Genomic DNA, 18,697 nt, shown 5'->3' on the forward strand with positions numbered 1-18,697 from the left:
AATTCATTCAGGTATTCCTGAATCCTGCTTGTGTACTCCCATTGGGTCACACCTCCTTTTACTACAAAGTGAGAAAAGAGAACTTTTGTTAAAGCTGCCTTTCAGTTCATTCTGAATGAAGAGACAGTTATTGCTAAATATTTTAGAGGAACAATGAACCCATAGTTCTCCCTTAGAAAACAGGTAATCATGTCAGCATTAAGTATTTATCCCAGGTAACCACTGTTACCTGGCACTGTTGCTCCTCTCCAAGGCCTCCGGGTGTGGCTAAATTTTACTCCAAGCACATTCAGTCTCCCCTTTATCTTATGTTATGTGTTCTCTCAGGCTTGTCTCTGTAGAGAGATCTGATTTGGGAAAGAGAAGGATTCCAGAGGGTGGGTTGTTTTACTGGATGAGAAGACACACTAGGTGCCTTATTTAATTCAAAACACCTTTGCCTCAACATCATAGTGCCCAGTCCTTCCTTAGTAAGTCCAAAAACCCTAGTGAATATTTTCCTACACGGAACCATTGAAAGATCTTTAATTCTGGCAAAAAAAAAAAAAAAAAGCAAATCTGTTTGCCAAATGGAAAAGAGAGAGGAGTTTTGTTTTGCTTTTTTTAATGTGGGGGAAGAAAGGTCTGCTTTATGCTTAATGAAATGTGACTCTTAAACCTGCCAGTGCCAACCAGGAAATACTTGTTAAGAAATGAAATGTTTTCTGGGGCAATCTTTCCTTCTATACAGTGGAAGAAGATATTAGGAGATCAGACACTGCCTTTTCCCAAGAAAAGGTGGGGTAGCTTTGTTTCTGAAAGCAGCCCTTCCTCTGTCACGAGGTTGGAAGCAGAACCCCAGAATTCTGGAGTGGACCAAGTTCAGCCCACGTGGCTCCTTTAGACAGAGCCCCTGTTATCGTGCCAATCCATCAGCCCACTGGGGCAGTAAGTGAAAACAGTGCTGCCTGCCTGCCCTCCTGCCCATCATTTGTCCTGATGCAGTAGGTGCTAGAGGCCACTGGAGGGGGCAGGGACAGAAGAGGATGTTGCTGCCTCCGTCAAAGGCCAAGCACCGTCAGGGGATGTCCTTCTTCCTATTGTTACCATCAGGAGTTTTTGGTTAAACCCTGAGAATCACCATTTCAGCCCAATTTTGGATTCTGTCGGGAAGAACAGTGATAGAATTTGTGTGTTCATTTTCGTATTTCAAATAGCGTAGCCAAATAATCACAACTGGTATTTTTGTGGTGCTTCAGGGTTTGCAGAGCATTTTACATGCAGTATCTCCTTTGAGCCTCACTCCAAACTGTGGCAGATATAGGGAGAATAATAAACAGTAGCTGACACTTATATAAAGCTCACTGTATTCCAGACATTGTGCTCAGCCCTTGACAATGATTACCTCTCTTGGTCTTCACAAGAACCCTGGGAGGGGGTGCTGTTATTACACCCATTTGCCATTTTTTTCTCCAGTTCATTTTTACAGATGAGAAAACTGAGGCAGACAGGGTCACACAGCTAGTAATTAGAAGTCAGGCTTTCCTGACTCTGGGCCCGGCACTTGGCCTTTCCCAGTGGGTAGAGTACCCGCTACAGCAGAGCTGGTAACTGTTCAAAGGGCTAGCGGTGTGTGAGCTCCTGCCACTGAAAAACTGAGGCTCAGATGGGTAACTTACCCTTGTTCACAGAGCTGTGAGAAGACGTAGGATTTTAACCCCTCAGGAGTCAGAGGAGATGGGGTCGAATTTCATCTCTGATACCACCTAGAAAACTTTGGACAAATATCTAACCTCTCCAGGTATCAGCTTCCTCATCTGAAGTAGTCAGCCTAGGGAGCTTCTGAGGACCCTCCAGCTACAGATCTGTGAACGTGGGATGGATGCCAGATCTTCCTGATTCCAGCTCCTGCACGCTCACTAATCACTAGGCCACACTTCCTTTCAAAGGTCTCTGAATAGGGAGCTCTGGGCTGGCTAAGAGCCAGTAGAAGGTGCCAGTATTGTTGGTGGTTGGTTTTAGAGCAAGAGTTCTTAACCTGAGGTCTGGGAAGTTGTGGTACATTTAGGTATGTGTGTCCACATATACATATGCGAAATGCAGAGATGTACGTATTTATGTATCTATAATGTTATTTCTTATGTATAATATATGTTAACAGGAGCAGCTAGGTGGCACAGTGGATAGAGTGCTGAGAGGGAGTCAGGAAGATTCATCATTGTGAGTTCAAATCTGGCCTCAGACACTTACTGCGTGACCCTGAGCAAGTTACTTAACCCTGTTTGCCTCAGTTTCTTCCTCTCTAAAATGAGCTGAAGAGGGAAATGACAAACTACTTCAAGATCTTTGTCAAGAAAACCCCAAATGGGCTCACTAAGGGTCAGGCCTGACTGAAAACAACTGAACACCAGTTATATTAATAATGTATTGCATATAAATAATAAATTTGTTTTATATATGTATATGTATGTGTATACATACACATACATATACATATATATACAATTTATTTTCATTTCCAAATTCCTTCCCCCACCCATTGAGAAGGCAAGAAATATGATACCTGATTTTTTAAAAGAAAATTTTAAATTTATTTATTTACTATTTCAATAGAATTAGTTTCTTTTTTTTACCCTATCAGAGGTGGGGAACCTGTGGTCTCAGGGCCACATGTGGCCTCAAGGCCGGAGGTTCCTTATCCCTGCCCACTTTATTTTATGCATTTAGAAACATTATTCTGTGGGAGGGGGCCTATCATCTCTACTAGACTGCCAAAGACACACACCAAAAAAAAAAAAAGATTCATGACTCCTGGTTTTGAGGGGAAAATTGAAAAGCACTGGACAAGTCTGTGGGTCAATGACATTCAAGAAATCTTCATCAGTTTCATTCCCCCTTGTTGTTTTTGCTGTAAGGTTGAGAATGTCTAAACCAAGCAGGCTTTAGAGACATTTTCAGGGGGTGCACAATTCCCATAAAAGAGAGATTCATTAATTACAAATTTAGTGAATTTGGGGGGTTTTGCCCCCAAAGAAATTCCAGGAACTCTTACTCAGCTGGCCCAATCTTCTGGCCCACTTTCCTGGCTCATCTTTCTCTGGTCCCACCCAAGCGTGGGCATCCTGTAAAGGTTCTGTCTTTACTCAACCTTCACCCATCTCTCAGCTCTCTCTCACTTAAAAAATCTCATTTTCTCCCCTAGATTTAATTATCCCCTCTAGGCAGATGATTCCCATATCTCTACCTCCATCCCCCATTTCTCTCTCCAGCACTATAGATTACTGATGCAGAAACCTTGCCCTAACCTTCTCCTTCTCAGAAACCTTCAACAGTTTCTGTGACCTGTAGGATAACATGCAGACTCTTCCACCTAGCCTTTCATTTTAAGGCCCTCTGTGATCCACCTTGAACTTAGCTTACCATCCATGCTTCCCTTGATGCTTTCTGTGTGCCAATCAGACCATGCTGCCAGCCCCCCAGTCTCTACCCTTCCTCTGCTACCTGCCTGGATTGCACTCTCTCCTCATCCCTGCCCTTCCTTCAAGGCTTAGCCCCAGGGCCTTCATCTCAGATGCTGTGTGTTGGAAGTCTAGCATCTAGAATCTTGGATCTTTCCTTTTACCTCAATACATTCTTTCTTACTTCAGATGTGTGAGTGGATAGAGAGCTAGGTTCGTACCCCGCCTATGACATATGCTGACTGTGTGACCATGGGCATATCACTTAACCTAAGACTAAGTTGCAGAAAAAGTGCCAGCCTTCATCAATAGAGGGCATTTCCTCATCACTGCTCCCTGTGCCAGCGAGCTCACGTGTCTAATCCCTACCTTATACTTCATGTTTTCCTTATTAGATTGTAAGTTCCTTGAGATCAGAAGACATTCCCTTTCATCTTTGTATCCTCAGAAACTTCCACTTTGCACAGAGCAGGCATCAATGCGATGGAGCACTCAGAAGGCAGGTTCCTCTGTGACAAGGCCCTGGAAACTGTAAGGAGGAGTGCCTACACAGGACTAAGAATGTGGCCCTGGAAGATGAAGGAAACCCTAATCCTAACCATTTTCTCACATCTCTTTGGTGCCATGAGCCCAGGGGAGGAAGGAGGGAGAGCCAGGGCTGAAGCCTGGGCAATTTATCAGGTCCACCCATCTGCCTGCCTTCTGAGAGGATCCCACTCAGGCTGGTCTGCATGTGGATGGAGGAGGCCTCCCACATTTGCTCAAGGCATGGTTTTGCAGCCAGAGCGGGCCATCCAACAGCAGCCATGGCAATACAATAGAGAGTCCAAGGTTAGGGGCATCCAGGGCAATTCTAGAAGGAAGGCTTGCTCTCCAGCAAACTTGCTTAAGATCCTCCTACAGCTTGCTTTACTGGCTGGCTTCTGAATTCCACTTGTCAAGCAAAACTGGTCATTCGAGATTGTGAGTCCGTGGAATAAGCATTGTGATTGTCCGTGTCTGAGGGCAGTGTGGCATAACACGTGGTGTCCTGGGCTTCCAAGTCAGGAATAGCTAGTTTCACAGCCTACTCTCTGTTTGACTCTGGGCAAGTCACAAAACCTCTCAGCTTCAGTTTCCTCATCTGTAAAATGGACCTAATAATAGCACCTACCTACAGGATCGTTATGAGGATCATGTGGAGATGACCTATGAGGAGTACTTTGCAAACCTTACTGTCCTGTATAAATGTTATCTATTTTTAGTGTTAATTTCTCTGATTTCTGCTGGCTTTTCTTTGTCGTTGCTCAGTCATTCAACCATGTCTAACTCTTCCTGACCCTATGGACCATACCATGCCAGGCCCATTTGTCTTGCAGGATCTCTCAAAGTCTGTCCAAGCTCATGTTCATTGTTTCCATGATACTATCTGTCCATCTCATCCTCTGCCATCCCTTTCTTCTTTTGCCTTCAATCTTTCCAAACATCAGGGTCTTTTCTAGTGAATCTCATCTTCTCATTATGGGGCTAGAATATTTAAGCTTCAGCCCTTCCAGTGAGTAGCCTGAATTAATATCTTTAAGTATTGACTGATTTGATCTCCTTGCTGTCCAAGGGATTCTCAACAGTCTCATCCAGCCTCTCTATTTGATTCTGTGGCACTCAGTTTTCCTGACTGCCCCAATTCAAAAACCATAGCTTTAATTATATGGACCTTTGTCTCTGCTTTTTAGTATCCTATCCAAATTTGCCATAGCTTTCCTTTCAAGGAGCAAGCATCTTTTAATTTCATGGCTCCAATTACTGCCTACATTGATCTTTTGAGCCCAAGAATATAAAATCTGACACTGCCTCCGTTTCCTCTCCTTCTCTTTGCCAGGAAGTGATGGGATCAGTTGCCAAGATCTTAGTTTTTTGATGTTTTACTTTAAGCCAGTTTTTACACTCTCCTCTTTCACCCTCATCAAGAGACTGCTCCCTTCCTCTCAATTCTTCATTCTGTTGTTACTTTATAAGACGGAAGATAATACATAGACTATCTCAGTTTTGAGGCTGAAATGAGTTAATGGATATAAATGCTTTGCAAACTTTAAAGTGCTGTATCAATGTGAGATATTATTATTACTATTTTCTCTGAGGGAATACACCAGCAGGACATTCAGGTATAATGGGCAGTCATGGTGATAGAGGTATCTTTTCCTCTTCCCTCCTACTCCAGCCTCCCCCACCCAATTCATTCAGGTTTCCCCTAGAAACAAGAGAGCTGCAGATCCCTTGACACTGAGGCTGGGATGAGATTGCTGCCACAGTCACACACGGATGTTTGACCATTTTTAACTGGCTCACTGTTAGAAGGGGTCAAAGCTCAAAGCTGACAGTCGAGTTCAAAACCCAGGTGATAGGTCAGAAAAAGAACATGTGACTCACAAGAATTTCCTCCGTCAACAATTCTGGATGATAAGATGCTGACTCAGGGTAAAAGCAGCTGCCAGTGTCCAGACCTGGTACTTCTGGAGGCAGGAAGTATGACCAGAGCCCAATCCTGTTGTCTACTTAACTATTCCCAGAAAGTGCCTGGACCCCAACACTCAAGCAAGGTAGGTTTCTCAATTTCTATGTTAGAGAATCCCTCCCAGATTGACTCTTTGGTGAAGGCAAACTAGACCATCCTTTGCTTCACTTCTTACCTAGTCTTTAACTACTGAATGGGTGTGGCCTCAGACAAACTGATTCCTGGGAAAGATCTTAGTTTAAAAAGGCCAAGTTCTTCCACTGTACGTAGGGCCGTCTCCAGTTGTCCTGACCTATATCTTGCCACTGGATTCAGATGACTCCAGAGGAGAGAGTGAGGCTAAAGACTTTGCACAGTGCTGCCTCCCTTAAATCCAGTTCACTTGCCAGTCAACATACCTGCCATGATTGGTCATCTTCAAGAATGAAGGACAAACAAGTTAGAGAGAGAAGAGCCCACTTGGGGACAGGGGGTGGAGAAACTCAGGGAACATTCCACTCTTGGGTCAGAATTATGAGCATATGTACCTTTTTCCATTTGTCCAGAAATGACAGACAAATGGATGCTGGCCAGTGGATTTTATACATGTTTGCTAAAGTAGCAGTCTTTGGATTAGACCAGCTTGTGGATCACTATTTCTCTACCCCTATTCCCATCTCTACCTCATGGGAGGAGAGGAGCTGCCAAATCACCAACCCTGTATGAGGAACTTCACATTCCCAATTGCCACCCCTTATTTCCCTAAACACATACTGTTCTGACCCAGAGAAGGAGGGTGGTGGCGGGGAGTTCCCAGTTTGTTTCTATAGTTTTAGGGCACTTAACAAGCAATGATTTTGTATAGGGTTCATAGATGATTAGCTTTTTTTGCCCCAAAGGTATTTGTGGGTCTCCTCTGTTCAGGACTAGCAAGGTAAATATTAAACATGTAGGTTTCAGTTTGACTTAGATAACAACCTTTCACTTCTGTATGGTACTTAATCCCTTGCAATGTATTTTCTTGGCTTATTTTTCTGCCTTGCTTATAGGGTCATAGGTTTAGATCCTGAAGGGGTTTCAAAGTCATCAAGTTGGATCCCCTCATTTTACGGATGAGGAAACTGAGGCCCAGGCAGATTAAGTGACTTGCCCAAAGTCACAGCTAGTAAGTGTTTGAGGCAGGATTCAAAACCAGGTCTTCCTGAGTCCACATTCAGCATCCTGTTTAAGAGTAATTTAAATGAACGAGGCTAATGGGTCAGTTATTTTGTATATAATAAGTGTTTATCCTCCTCCTGCCCTAGTCTAGAATCTGAAAGCATATTGCAGCCTGGTCCTGATGGCTCTAGGTACAGGCATACCACACATAGCAGCCTTGGGTGGTTCCCCAAAAACTGTTCCCCTAAATAGCAATATGTTCCTCATTGTCCAAAATTCCAACTAGGAAAAGCTTAAAGTGAGCCTTCAGACCAGAGACTGTATTGCCTTTATAACAGGAATATAGACCACATCTCCTTGAAACTCTCCCATCCTAGAGCAGTAAGTAGTGACAACTGGAATTGTGTATCATCAGAATATAAAAAGTAAAGGTGCTGACAGTTTCCATCCTAGGGCACTCCATTCCTCAACTATAGCTGCCATGGACACCACTACACTCACCCACCCTTAGTTTAGCATAGTACCCAGCACGTAGAAGGTGATGTAGTTAGCAATACCTGGAGATAGTGCCGGTTCGGTTCCAGATCACTGCAATAAAGCAAGTCATGAAGATTTTCTGACTTTCCAGTACATATAAAAGTTTGTTTACACTATACTGTAGTCTATTAATTGTGCAATGGTATTATGTCCGAAAAATGTACATAACTTAATTTAAAAAATACCTTATTGCTAAAAAATGCTAACCATCATCTGAGTCTTCAGCGATTTGTAATCTTTTTCCCCAGATGGCTGCTGACTGATCAGAGTAAGGGTTGCTCAAGGTTGGGGTGGCTGTGGCAATTTCTAAAAATAAGACAACAATGAAGTTTGCCAAATAGATTGATTCTTCAGTTGAATACTTAAGAGTCTGTTGTAAGATTATTAAATTGGCCTAATTTTAATATTTTCAGGTTTCTCAATAGGGAGTCTAGAGGAGAGGGAGAAAGCCCTTTGATGGAACACACAACATTTACCAATTAAGTTCCACATCTTATATGGACACAATTCAAGATGCCCCAAAACTATTACACGAGTAACATCACAGATCATCGTAACACCTAAAATAATTGAAAAGTTTGGAATGTTGCAAGATATGACGTGAGCCCAGGCTGTTGCAAAAGTGGCATCAGTAGCCTTGTTTGAAGCAGGATGGCCATAGACCTTCAGTTTCATTATAAATACCTGGTGGTAATCCTGGGCCTAAATCTTCCTCCTGGTGCCCAGTCTCCCAGTTCACCCCTCCCTCCTCTTTTGGCCACTTGTACCACGTACAAATGTGGCTTGTTATGGCTCTCTCCCTTCCTATACATTCCCTCCCCCACCTCTTATCCTAGAGAGCTAAAGTTTCCATTCTTGGCAGAGAGAGCCAATCAATCAACGTTAAGTATCTACTACATACTGACACTGCCCACACTCGAAACAGCAAATAATACAGATCGTGTCCTCCAAAAGTTTAAATTCTGTCAGGGAAGGCAACATATTGAAATACAAGTATTTTCAAAATAGATGTAAATAAATAAAGGGTAATAAGATGGGGGGGCATTAGCAGTTAGGGGGCTTGAGAGAGGTTTTCTGTAAAAGGTGATGCTTAAGGTGAATGTTAAAGGAATGGGTAGATTCTAAGAGGTTTGGAGAACAGGAGTCATCTCCCTCCAAGTCTAGAGGAAGAGAAGGTAGAATCCTGAAGCCTCATCATGTCCCCACACCTTCTGGCTCTCCCTGTCTCCATCCCCTCAGCCTGTCTCTTCCCCACGCTCCACAGCCAGGAAGAAGGGTGGAGGGCAGGGTGCAGGAGGAGAGGACCCCAAGGGGTCTAGCAACCGTTCTGTGATTGGTCCAAATCACTGGTCTCCACCAATCAAACGGTGTTGTGGATGATTTGTTTTGGTTGCCTAGCAACCATTTTCTAATTGGTTGGAGAAACCACTCAGGCATAATAGAGCTAAGGCTTCAGGTAATTTAAGGTGAGGTTTTGTTACAGTGTTACTTTTTAAATTGATTGACCAACAATAAATAATTGTCCTAATAAATAATAAATAAGCTTTCCTAATAATAATTCTTCCTAATAAATAAGCATCATACTTTCCCTTGTTCAAGTGAAGTAAAACTATCTGATAACAGTGATTACCTCTAATTTCTCTAGTAACCCTCTAATAACTAGTTTTGTATCAGCAGCAAGGAAGATACATTTCAAGGATCACTCATCTGAAACCATTATTTGTCTGAATTCTGTTGTCTTTTACATTTCCGTTACACATCTCCATTTACGTTATTATGAACAGTGTACATATTCTCTGTTTTCCTCGCTCAGGATGATTTCATACACATCTTCCCCTTCAGTCTCATAATTCTTCATATCCATCAATCAATGAGTATTTGTTAAGCACCTATCATAGCAAAGACGCTGTGCTTGGCTCTGCATATACAAAGAAAAGATGAGACAATCTCTGACCCCCGAGGAACTTATATTCTTTGAAGGAAAAATATGCTAATGCATAAGCATGTGTATATATATAAAAATATGTACACAATCAACACAATAACTGTGAAAGAGAAATAATTATAGCTCAGAGGATCCGGTGGAAGAGGCAAGGTTTACCTGAGCTTTGAAGGAAATTCGTGGTGACAATAATCAAGTCCATTACATTCACAGACTACATTTTGTTTTGACATCCCCAGGCTGATGGTTACATAATCTGCTTCCAACTCCATTCTACTAAATAAAAAATGGGGATGGAGATATTTGAGTACATTCAGAACCTTTCTGTCATTCACCTCTGGTTGTAAACCTAGTAGTGTGATTGCTGACTCAAAGAGAAAAAACTATTTAATGTTTTTCCTCAAACAATCCCACATCTTTTTTTGGGCCTGAACTTAGTGTGGAAACTCCCAATGTAGAAATTTCCTCCACTGATTTTCTGTCATGTTTGATTCTTTGTGACCCCACTTGGGGTTTTCTCTGGGAAGCCCCTGAATTTGTTTGCGATTCTTTCTCCAACTCATTCTACAGATGAGGAAAATGAGGCAAACAGGGTTAAGTGACTTGCCCTGGGTCACACTGCTAGGAAGTGTGCCTGAAGCTGGATTTGCACTCAGGAAGCTGAGTCTTTCTGACTCCAGGTCTGGCGCTCTATCCACTACACTACATAGCTGTTCTCCACTGATGCACGCTGACAACTCACCTGTCTTTTTCTGTCTGAGAATTCATTGTCTGGGGGGTACTGAGAGATTAAGTGACTTATCCCTGATCTATGGGAAGCCTTTTCTACTTTTGCCACCAACTGCTAGTAACATATAACCATATTGGCACCCACAACAGCTGGACCACTTTGTAGACACCTCACACACACTTTGCCCAACCATGTGTCTGTCTTCTCATATCCAGCTATTTCCATTTTTCTCCTCTTTGCCAGTTGGATGGACGGGAGGGAAACTTCAGCACTGTTTAATGTGCATCTCCCCTATTATGAGTGATGAAGAGCCATTGGTCACTACAGTGTTATTTTGAAGAGACTGGATGAATTTTGTCTGGGGATGTGCTTGTCTGTGACGGGGAATGCTCAGGCCAGTGAAATTAACTTAGGCAGGAGTAAAATTCTCTTGCAATGGTCAGAAGGCAGACAAATGACTTAGCCAGTCTGTAGGTGACTGACTTATTTCACAAGGCATGGGGGGAGGGATTCCTCAGACTTTTATACATCTTCTTTGATGATATAAGTTAGCTTTTCTGTATGTAGACAGGTAGATAGTTTAAGATGGTCAAAAAAAATTTATTAGGTGCCTAAGTACCTGATCCTTAGGGAGACAAAAGAGAAAGACTGTCCCTGCCTTGTTGGAGCTCACTTTCTAACTAGGGGCTAAACAGTGCTTGGGGCTGGAGAAGGGGAGAGATCATGTTTATATGCTAGAAACCAAGCAAAGGAGATGGTGGAAAATGAGTTCAGCTGGAAAGTTGGAAGGAGTTGATTGTTCAGCAGTCTGGTTAGAGGGCAGAGGCAGCTGAGGGTAAAGGAAAAGTGTTGAAGAGAGGGAGGGCTGAAGAACATTTTCAAAAGCAATTGCTATTTTCCTGGTGGCACCGTGGGGTTTAAGAGGAACCTAAGGAAACTAAGAGTCTTTTACTCCTGGATGGCTAAAGAAAAGAAGGGCTAAGAATTCACCCAGTAACTTGCATCCCTCTTTCTTCTCCTTCCTCGCCACCCCTCAATAAGTAGAAATGGCTTTGTCTCACTCTGGTTCTTTCCTGTTGAAGCTAGCTTGTCTGGAGGCCAAGGACCTGAGGGCACTCATTGTAATCAGATCACAGCTTTGTTATACTGAAGTTTCTTTATAATAAAGTTGGTTGAGATGGGATTTTACCTGAAATGTAAGAACGGTCTTCTTTTGCTTAAAAGTAGTTTTCCATTTGTCCATGTACGACCCTGATGGATCTAATCATAAATAATTGGTTTGTTAGTGTGTAAACACAATTCTTTTTGTGTGTGTGTATATGTATGTGGCTTGGACTAGGTGACTGTTGAACTCCCAGCTCTCAAATTCTGTAATTTTATGATCCATAGGACTAAGCTTATCTTCAAACCCAATATAAAGAACCAGTTGCTATCTTTTAGCTCAGTGCCTGACACAGTTTTTCAGTCATGTCCAACTCTCCGTGACCCTATGTGGGGTTTTCTTGGTAGAGATACTGCAGTGGTTTGCCATTTCCTTCTCCAGCTCATTTGACAGATGAAGAAACGGAAGCAAACGGGGTGAAGTGACTTGGCCAGAGTCACACAGCTAGTAAGTGTGTGAGGTCAGATTTGAACTCAGCAAGGTGAGTCTTCCTGACTCCAGGCCCAGCAAGCACTCTGTGCACTATGGTGCCACCTAGTGACCCTATTGGCGCAAAGCTAGCATTTAATAAATGCTTTATCTTATCTATCCACTTACCTTTCTTTGTATCTCTAGCTCACTCAAATCAAAGTCATCTGCAAGTCATGTCATCATCTTGATGTCATGGTCCTCTTCGAGAACTAAGGACAAACAGAACTTAACACAGTGACTGGCACATAATTGGTATTTAATAAATGCCAGTTGATCTAAAGTAGTGTTTGCTAGTTTAGTCACTCTAGCTTCTACTGTGCTATAAACATCAGCAGAACTTGGTTTGTATTACTGAGCTGCTCTGGGTAATTTTGAATGTGACAGAATAGAAAAAAAAAAAAAAAGAATGGGAGAGGTGCCCCAAGACTAGCCAATGCCATGATTTTCAGTAGGAAAGATTCTGCAAATTCTCATTGGTCCATCAGTGAGTTTCCCATTCCCTACAAAAAATTTTTAAAGCTTTTGTTGTTGTTCAGTCATGTCTAATTCTATGTGACCCTGTTTGGGGTTTTTAGCAAACATTTTGGAGTGGTTTGGCAGTTCCTTCTCCAGCTCTTTTGACAGATGAGGAAACTGAGGCAGAGTTCATTGACTTGCCCAGGGTCACATAGCCAGTGTCTGAGGCCAGAATCAAACTTGGGTCTCTCTGACTCCCAGCCAAGCACTCTAATTCACTTCACCACCTAGCTGCCTGCTTTTAAAGCCTTACCTTTGATCAGTTGCCAAAGACATTTTAAAGAGGATTCTGCACAGGTAGCCTCAAGATCCCTTACAACTCTGTAATTCTGTGGAATGTTTTTATGTCTGTGACCCCTCAGCACAATGAGTATTGAATGTGTTCTAAGTAGAGGTAAGAATTTTAATTCGTACTAAGCTGTATTTAAGTGTTCATGCATTCTGTTGGCTTCACAGCTAGTCCTGGTTATGCCCTGACAAATTTATACAGGCTTCTGTCCCTTGTGACTGACAAACAGCCCTCATTTTCTTATCTCGGTAGGATGAGACTGATGGATGGAGAGAGGGAACCCCAGAGCCCATTTCCACTTCTTTTCCCATACTCCCTAGTCATGTAGTAATTTCATCTTGTGTTTTGTATGTCCAAAATTCCCCACTGGAGTACCTCACTTAGCCTGCCCTTCCTTCACAAAAGTGCAAGCAACTTTTCAAGTTAGACCTTGCTGCCCCACCCCCCTACTCAAAAACTCCTGTGACTCCCTATTACTCCAGCAATAAATAGAAAATCCTCTGGCAGTTAACAGCCTTTACAGCCTGGCCCCTTCCTGCCTTTCTATTCTCCTTACATTTTCCCCCATTTACTCTATGATCCAGTAACACTGGGCTCCCTGCCTTTCTAACAAAACCCGCCATCTCCTGACTCTCCTGGCTATTCCTTGTGCCTAAAATGCTCTCCCTCCTCACCAACACCTCCTGCTTCCCTGATTTCCTTCAAATATCAGCTAAAATCCCACCTTTTGCAAGAAATCCTTCTATGACCCCATTTTCCCTCTCGGATTATCTCCAATTTTTACCCTATCTAGTTTCTCCCATTAGAATGTGAATTTCCTGCGGTTCAGGTTGTATTGTGCCTTTCCTTGTATCCTCAGGGCTTAGCACAAAGCCCAGTACATAGTAAGTGCTTTATAAATGCTGTTGAATAATTGACAGTCTCCACCAGTTCATCCTAGAAAGGGTAAGCCAGAAAAGCAAATTGTACATAATATAAATTTGCAGTTTCATGCACAATTTCCTTTTTCTGTTTTATTCTGTATATGGAAATTCTCATTTGAGTTGATTTCCGTTAAGTTCATAATTTTTTTTAAGTATAAGAGAAAGGAATTTGTGGCCCCTGGTCTTTTCCCTTGAGAAGTAAGAGCTCTCCCAGAGGGATCTAGGCAGCTGAGCATCTCCTTTCTTCTCCAGTTATTGCAATACAGTGCCCTGTATATAGTAGGCATTTAATAAATGCTTATTGAATTGAAGTGAATGGATTTGAATTCCCATGTTGTTCAGTAGTTTACGTCGAGTCTAACTCTCTGTGACCCCATTCAGGGTTTTCTTGGCAAAGATACTAGAGTAGTTTAGGGTTAGGGTTAGGGGCAGAGACACTTAGGATTTTCTCTTCTGCATGAAACCACAGACTTGTATCTTCCTACTTTCTCTTGTGTATGTGGGCACCTGCTGACCACACACACACACACACACACACACACACACACACACACACACACACACAACCTCATACTCCTATCAAAGATAATGTTCATTCCAAATCTTAGGCTATATGGTGAAGGACTCTTAATGAGTGGAAAAAGTTGTTGGAGGAGAGATCTCAAATATGGTGGGCATATGAGAAGGCAGGAAGTTGCTGGAACTCTTAGAAAAGGAGACAACCTGAAAGTTGCACCGGGACTTGAATGAAGTTAGATTTTTGTCAGGGTCATAAAGGGCCCAAGGAAGACCGTGTGGAACTTTTATCCACCTCTGGCCTCCTCCCATCAGTCAGGAACTATTTCTTCCATGGAGCTCGATTCAATTCAACAAAAGTTTATTAGCTATTTACCCTGGGTGTAGGTCCCCTGCTACATTCTGGGGATACAATAACAAAAATTTTTTAAAAGCAACAATTTTTGCCCTGGAAAAGCTTACTTTCTACTGCACAGATATAAAGTATACACATAAATAAATATGCAAAATAGATACAAAATCATTTCTGGAGGGAGAAAACTAACTATGAGTCATTGAAAAGGAAGAAGAGGGAGCTTGGTGGGGTAGCAGCCAAATTGTCTTTTAAAGGGAGCTCTGTAATTTAGGAGATGGAGCTGAGGACAGAACATTTGGGGGAATCCAAGGCTTTATGTAGAAACTACTTTTCAAACCCATCCAAATAAATACTGGAATGGGAAACCTGTTCTTTGTGCTGTAATGTTGAAGTGGTTCGTTTTGGGTTCAGGAGGGAGGAAGCTAAGCATCCCCAAAGCCTGGATAGACAGCAAAGCAGATTCCAGTAGGCCACTTCCTTCTCTTTAAAAAGCCCTGTCTGCTACAGAGTCTCAAGAGACGTCTGAACAGAATTTGGGATCATGTGTCCCATTACAGCCAGGGAAGAGTTTCTGTGATAATTTCCACTTCAAAGCTGCTGCTGCTGCTCTTGTAAAAGATAGACTCCATCTAATTTCTATGTTCTTAGCCTCAAAGGAACCAAGGGCCCCTGGTTTGTTTTTTTTTTTGGGGGGGGGGGGGGGAAGAGGATGGGAGGACAAGACTGTGTGTGAGAATCAGTAAGCAACCCAAAAGAGTACCACTTATTTTTAGCCTTATCCTCAGCCCTAAATAAACTATGAGGCGGAGAATGGGAAAGTCTGCTGGCAACCACTGAGTCAAACAGAGACAGGAAATCAGGGGTCTTTGGGTAATGAGTTCCAGCCACTCCAGCAAGAAAGTCAGGGAAGGCATTTCTGCAAGATCGTTTCCTTAGGTTTTCTCCTTTTGTTTTACCTTTAAGAAGAAAGTGCCTGGAATCTTTTGCAAATTAGAATCGAAATCTTCTTGGTCAGAGAGCTGACATCAGGGAATGCCTCACAGCAAAGGGGACTCCTAAATGTTGAGTCTCGTGGGGGAGGGGGGGAGAGTGGGGGATGCTCCAGTGGCCCTGAGTACATGTGTATATGGAGCAGTTTAGGGAAAGGCGGCTGGCTAGCCGGAGACCAGGGACCTGGGAAAATGTGAAAGCAGCTTCGCATTCCTGAGGCAGGGGGCAGGGAAAGAGCAGTCCTTAGAGGAGAAAACTTGGTCTCCGATCCAAGAAAAAGTGCCTTTTAGACCCAAGGAGTAAAATTGCTGACATGGATGCAAAGCATGGATGGTGAGATTGATATTTACAAGCATTTGCCATGGCTCAGGAGGGTAAGTGACTTGTCGCTGTCTTTCGTGTCTCTTTAAAGATGGGTTGAGGGAGATACTTTAGAAAGTTGCAACTGTATGTGTGTGTGTGTGTGAAGAGCATATTTAGAACCTCAAACCTCTGCCATTGCCAAGTTCTTCATAAGAATCTAATTATAGGCATACCTCAAAGGGGTTGGGGTGGGGGAGGAAACATCAGCTGGCTTTGTCTTTAACATGGACCTCAGGGAGATGGGCTATGAGCAAGCCGCGAGGCAAGAAAAATCTTTTCTCCTTTTGCCAATGTGCCATCGAAACAGTTGGAGGTTCTTAAGATTGTGAGTACCTGAGGTACATCCAGTCTTCCGACTTGGAAAGAAAAAAAAATGACAACTTGCTTCAGTGGGGTGCTAAATGCAGAAGAATCTTTGACTTTTCCTCATCCTTTGTGTTTGAGTGTGGAGTGAGATTCACAGCTCTGTTAGCTTTTGAATTTCCTAAGGAAAACCTTACTGTAAGTGTGCCCTCTACACTTGGGGAGTATGTGGTTTTGGGTAATCGTTTGTTGTGGGTTTTGTCAAGTAGCCCTTTGTGTTAAGGAATGAAAGGACTTGATCTGACTGAGGAATGTCCTGATCTGGTGCAAGAGGCTGGGTCTTTCTAAGATTTCAGATTCAGTTCAACAAATATATGCCCACTGTATGCTCTAGCACTGGAGGGGGGGAGGGAGTAGAAAGAAGGGAAACATTTAAATCTGCAATAATAGGACTATATTTAATTCTCACATTTTATATTCCTTTAGTGATTTCAGATTAAATGTTTAGTAGTAGAAAAGAAATAAAGTAAGAAAACCTAGCCTTAAAAATTCGGATCAGAAAGAAAAAAGACTTGCTTTGTCATTTCCAAAAAGAATAACATGGAGATGGAGATAAGAGTGAGAGAGAGGAAGTCAAATCTTTAGGGGGCTATTCATGTCCTGGGAACATCTGCCTGAGTTAGATACGCTGAGAAGGCCCATGAACCCTGCCTGCCTTTCGCTTCCTCCCCTCTGTGACCCTGAAGAACTTGGCACAGCCACTTTGTTCATACACAGACACAATGCTGCCAGTGACCAACCGTGCCTGGGTAGAGCTGTGATCCCTTATATAGAGTCAGGTGGTTTGTCTACACAGAGAGACTCAGGGTTGCCTTTAAAGTCAGAGGACCTGAGATGGAATCCCTAAATATTATCCCTGTCGTCTTGGCTGCTGGCTCACCCCGCAATCATGAGCACCGTATTTTCCAAACCCAAGAGTCAGGACACATAAGCTGACAAAAGACTTTGCAGCGCCTTGTAAAAAGTACATTTTGTTTTCTCCAAATTGGGTCTGCCCTAGGCAGTCTAGTCTGTTCTGGCCACCTTAACTGTATTTTCTGCCATCACAGGCCCTGGCATCTTTTAGACTGGAGATTGACTTTCAAAGTCTTTGGTCAATATTTACTTCTGCTCGGTTTCTTTGGCTGGGAGATGAAACTTGGGGAAGGGTTGGAGGAGACCTGGAGATGGGGGAAGTCATTTGCAATAAAGGGAAAAAAAATACTTCGAGTATTTGCTCTAGGGTAGAAAGCAGAGTCTCTCTGGGGGGAGAAGAACAGGAAATGGCTATGTGTAATCTTATACTGGCCAAGACTTAACCTGAGCCTCCAGCTGTTTGAGTGGAGAGAGGAGGATGCCTTTCTAATTCTCATTCTGCTTTGGGCCAGAGAGCCAAGATTTGGGGGATGGAATCCTGGCTCACCAGTAAAGGATCTCCACTCCCCCCTGTGGAGGAGGAGGTGTTCTTTCTCTATGGAGGTGATTACTTTGCAATTAAACTTAAGGCATCCTTTTCTGATGTTTTGCCCCAGCACTTGAGAGTGCAAATGGACACCCTGTGGGAAGCATGGATATGTCAACTGAGGCCCCTCATCTGGAACGAGACCCCAGCTACTGAAGCTGCCACCCTGGTGGGATTCAGAGGGTAGATTCCTGTCTTAGTCTGAAGCTCTTTCTTGAAGTCCATGTATTATTCATAGGCTGCAGGTGATTAGAGCTAGTGAGGATCTTAGAGAAGGGGAAGTAGTGTGCAAAGAACGCTGGTCCTCAAAGTCAAAGAACCTGGATTCAAATTCTACCTCTACCTGTGTGACGTTAGATGATCTCCTTAACCTCCCTGGTCCTCAGTTTCCTCATCTGCAAAATGGAGGGAGACTTCCAGCTCTAATTCTCTCATCTTCATCCCATTGAGGATTTGAGGAGAGAGAGAGAGAGACTAATAATGCTGCCAAATGCAAGTATGATCAAAATACTATTTTTAAAAAATCATTCTGTTGCCCCAGACCCCCTTGCCCCCTTTCACACACACACACACACACACACACACACACACACACACACACACACACACACAGACACACAGACACACAGACACAGACACACACACACGCACACGCACACACACATATACACACTCTGACTGTACAAGATAAAACCTAGGCCCTTGGCCTCACATTTGAGGTTGTCCACAGTCTCAGATTTGCCTTTTCAGTCTTATCTCCAGCTACTCCTCTAGGGGAAGGATCTCTTAGCTTCAAGTAGACTTAGAGTGGCCTCCCCTCTCTTTCTGCTTTTGTTCACAATATTTCTCCTCCCTTCCTACAACAACCCCCCCCCCCCCCCCCGCCTCCCAGCTTAAAATACTCTCCCCCCTTGTCTCTGCTGTTAAAATTCTATGTTTATTTCATTCTCCCTCTTCTTCCTCTCGCCTCCCAGCTTTCCTTAACTACCCTAACCCACTGCAAACCCCTTGTCTGATGAGCTCATAGCACTTGT

At 43.1% G+C, this 18,697-nt stretch overlaps 1 protein-coding gene across 22 annotated transcripts in view; it reads left to right on the top strand.

The window, feature by feature from the left end:
• The window catches only part of PPFIBP2 (PPFIA binding protein 2), a 192,679-nt gene that overhangs the window by 85,915 nt on the left and 88,067 nt on the right, over window positions 1–18,697 (top strand). For 2 of the 22 annotated variants that reach the window (XM_072619708.1, XM_072619709.1), the window contains exon 1: window positions 15,634–15,870. The exons of 14 other annotated variants lie outside the window; for them this stretch is intronic. In XM_072619708.1, the coding sequence (XP_072475809.1) occupies window positions 15,814–15,870 (57 nt within the window). In that variant the 5' untranslated portion in view covers window positions 15,634–15,813. Of the gene's footprint in view, window positions 1–5,482; window positions 6,014–15,633; window positions 15,871–16,015; window positions 16,361–18,697 lie in introns of those variants that run through there. 6 more of the 22 variants (XM_072619705.1, XM_072619710.1, XM_072619700.1 and 3 more) reach the window with 5 other exon arrangements.

This window comes from Notamacropus eugenii, chromosome 6 (assembly GCF_028372415.1).
Source record: "Notamacropus eugenii isolate mMacEug1 chromosome 6, mMacEug1.pri_v2, whole genome shotgun sequence".
Lineage (NCBI taxonomy): Eukaryota > Metazoa > Chordata > Mammalia > Diprotodontia > Macropodidae > Notamacropus > Notamacropus eugenii.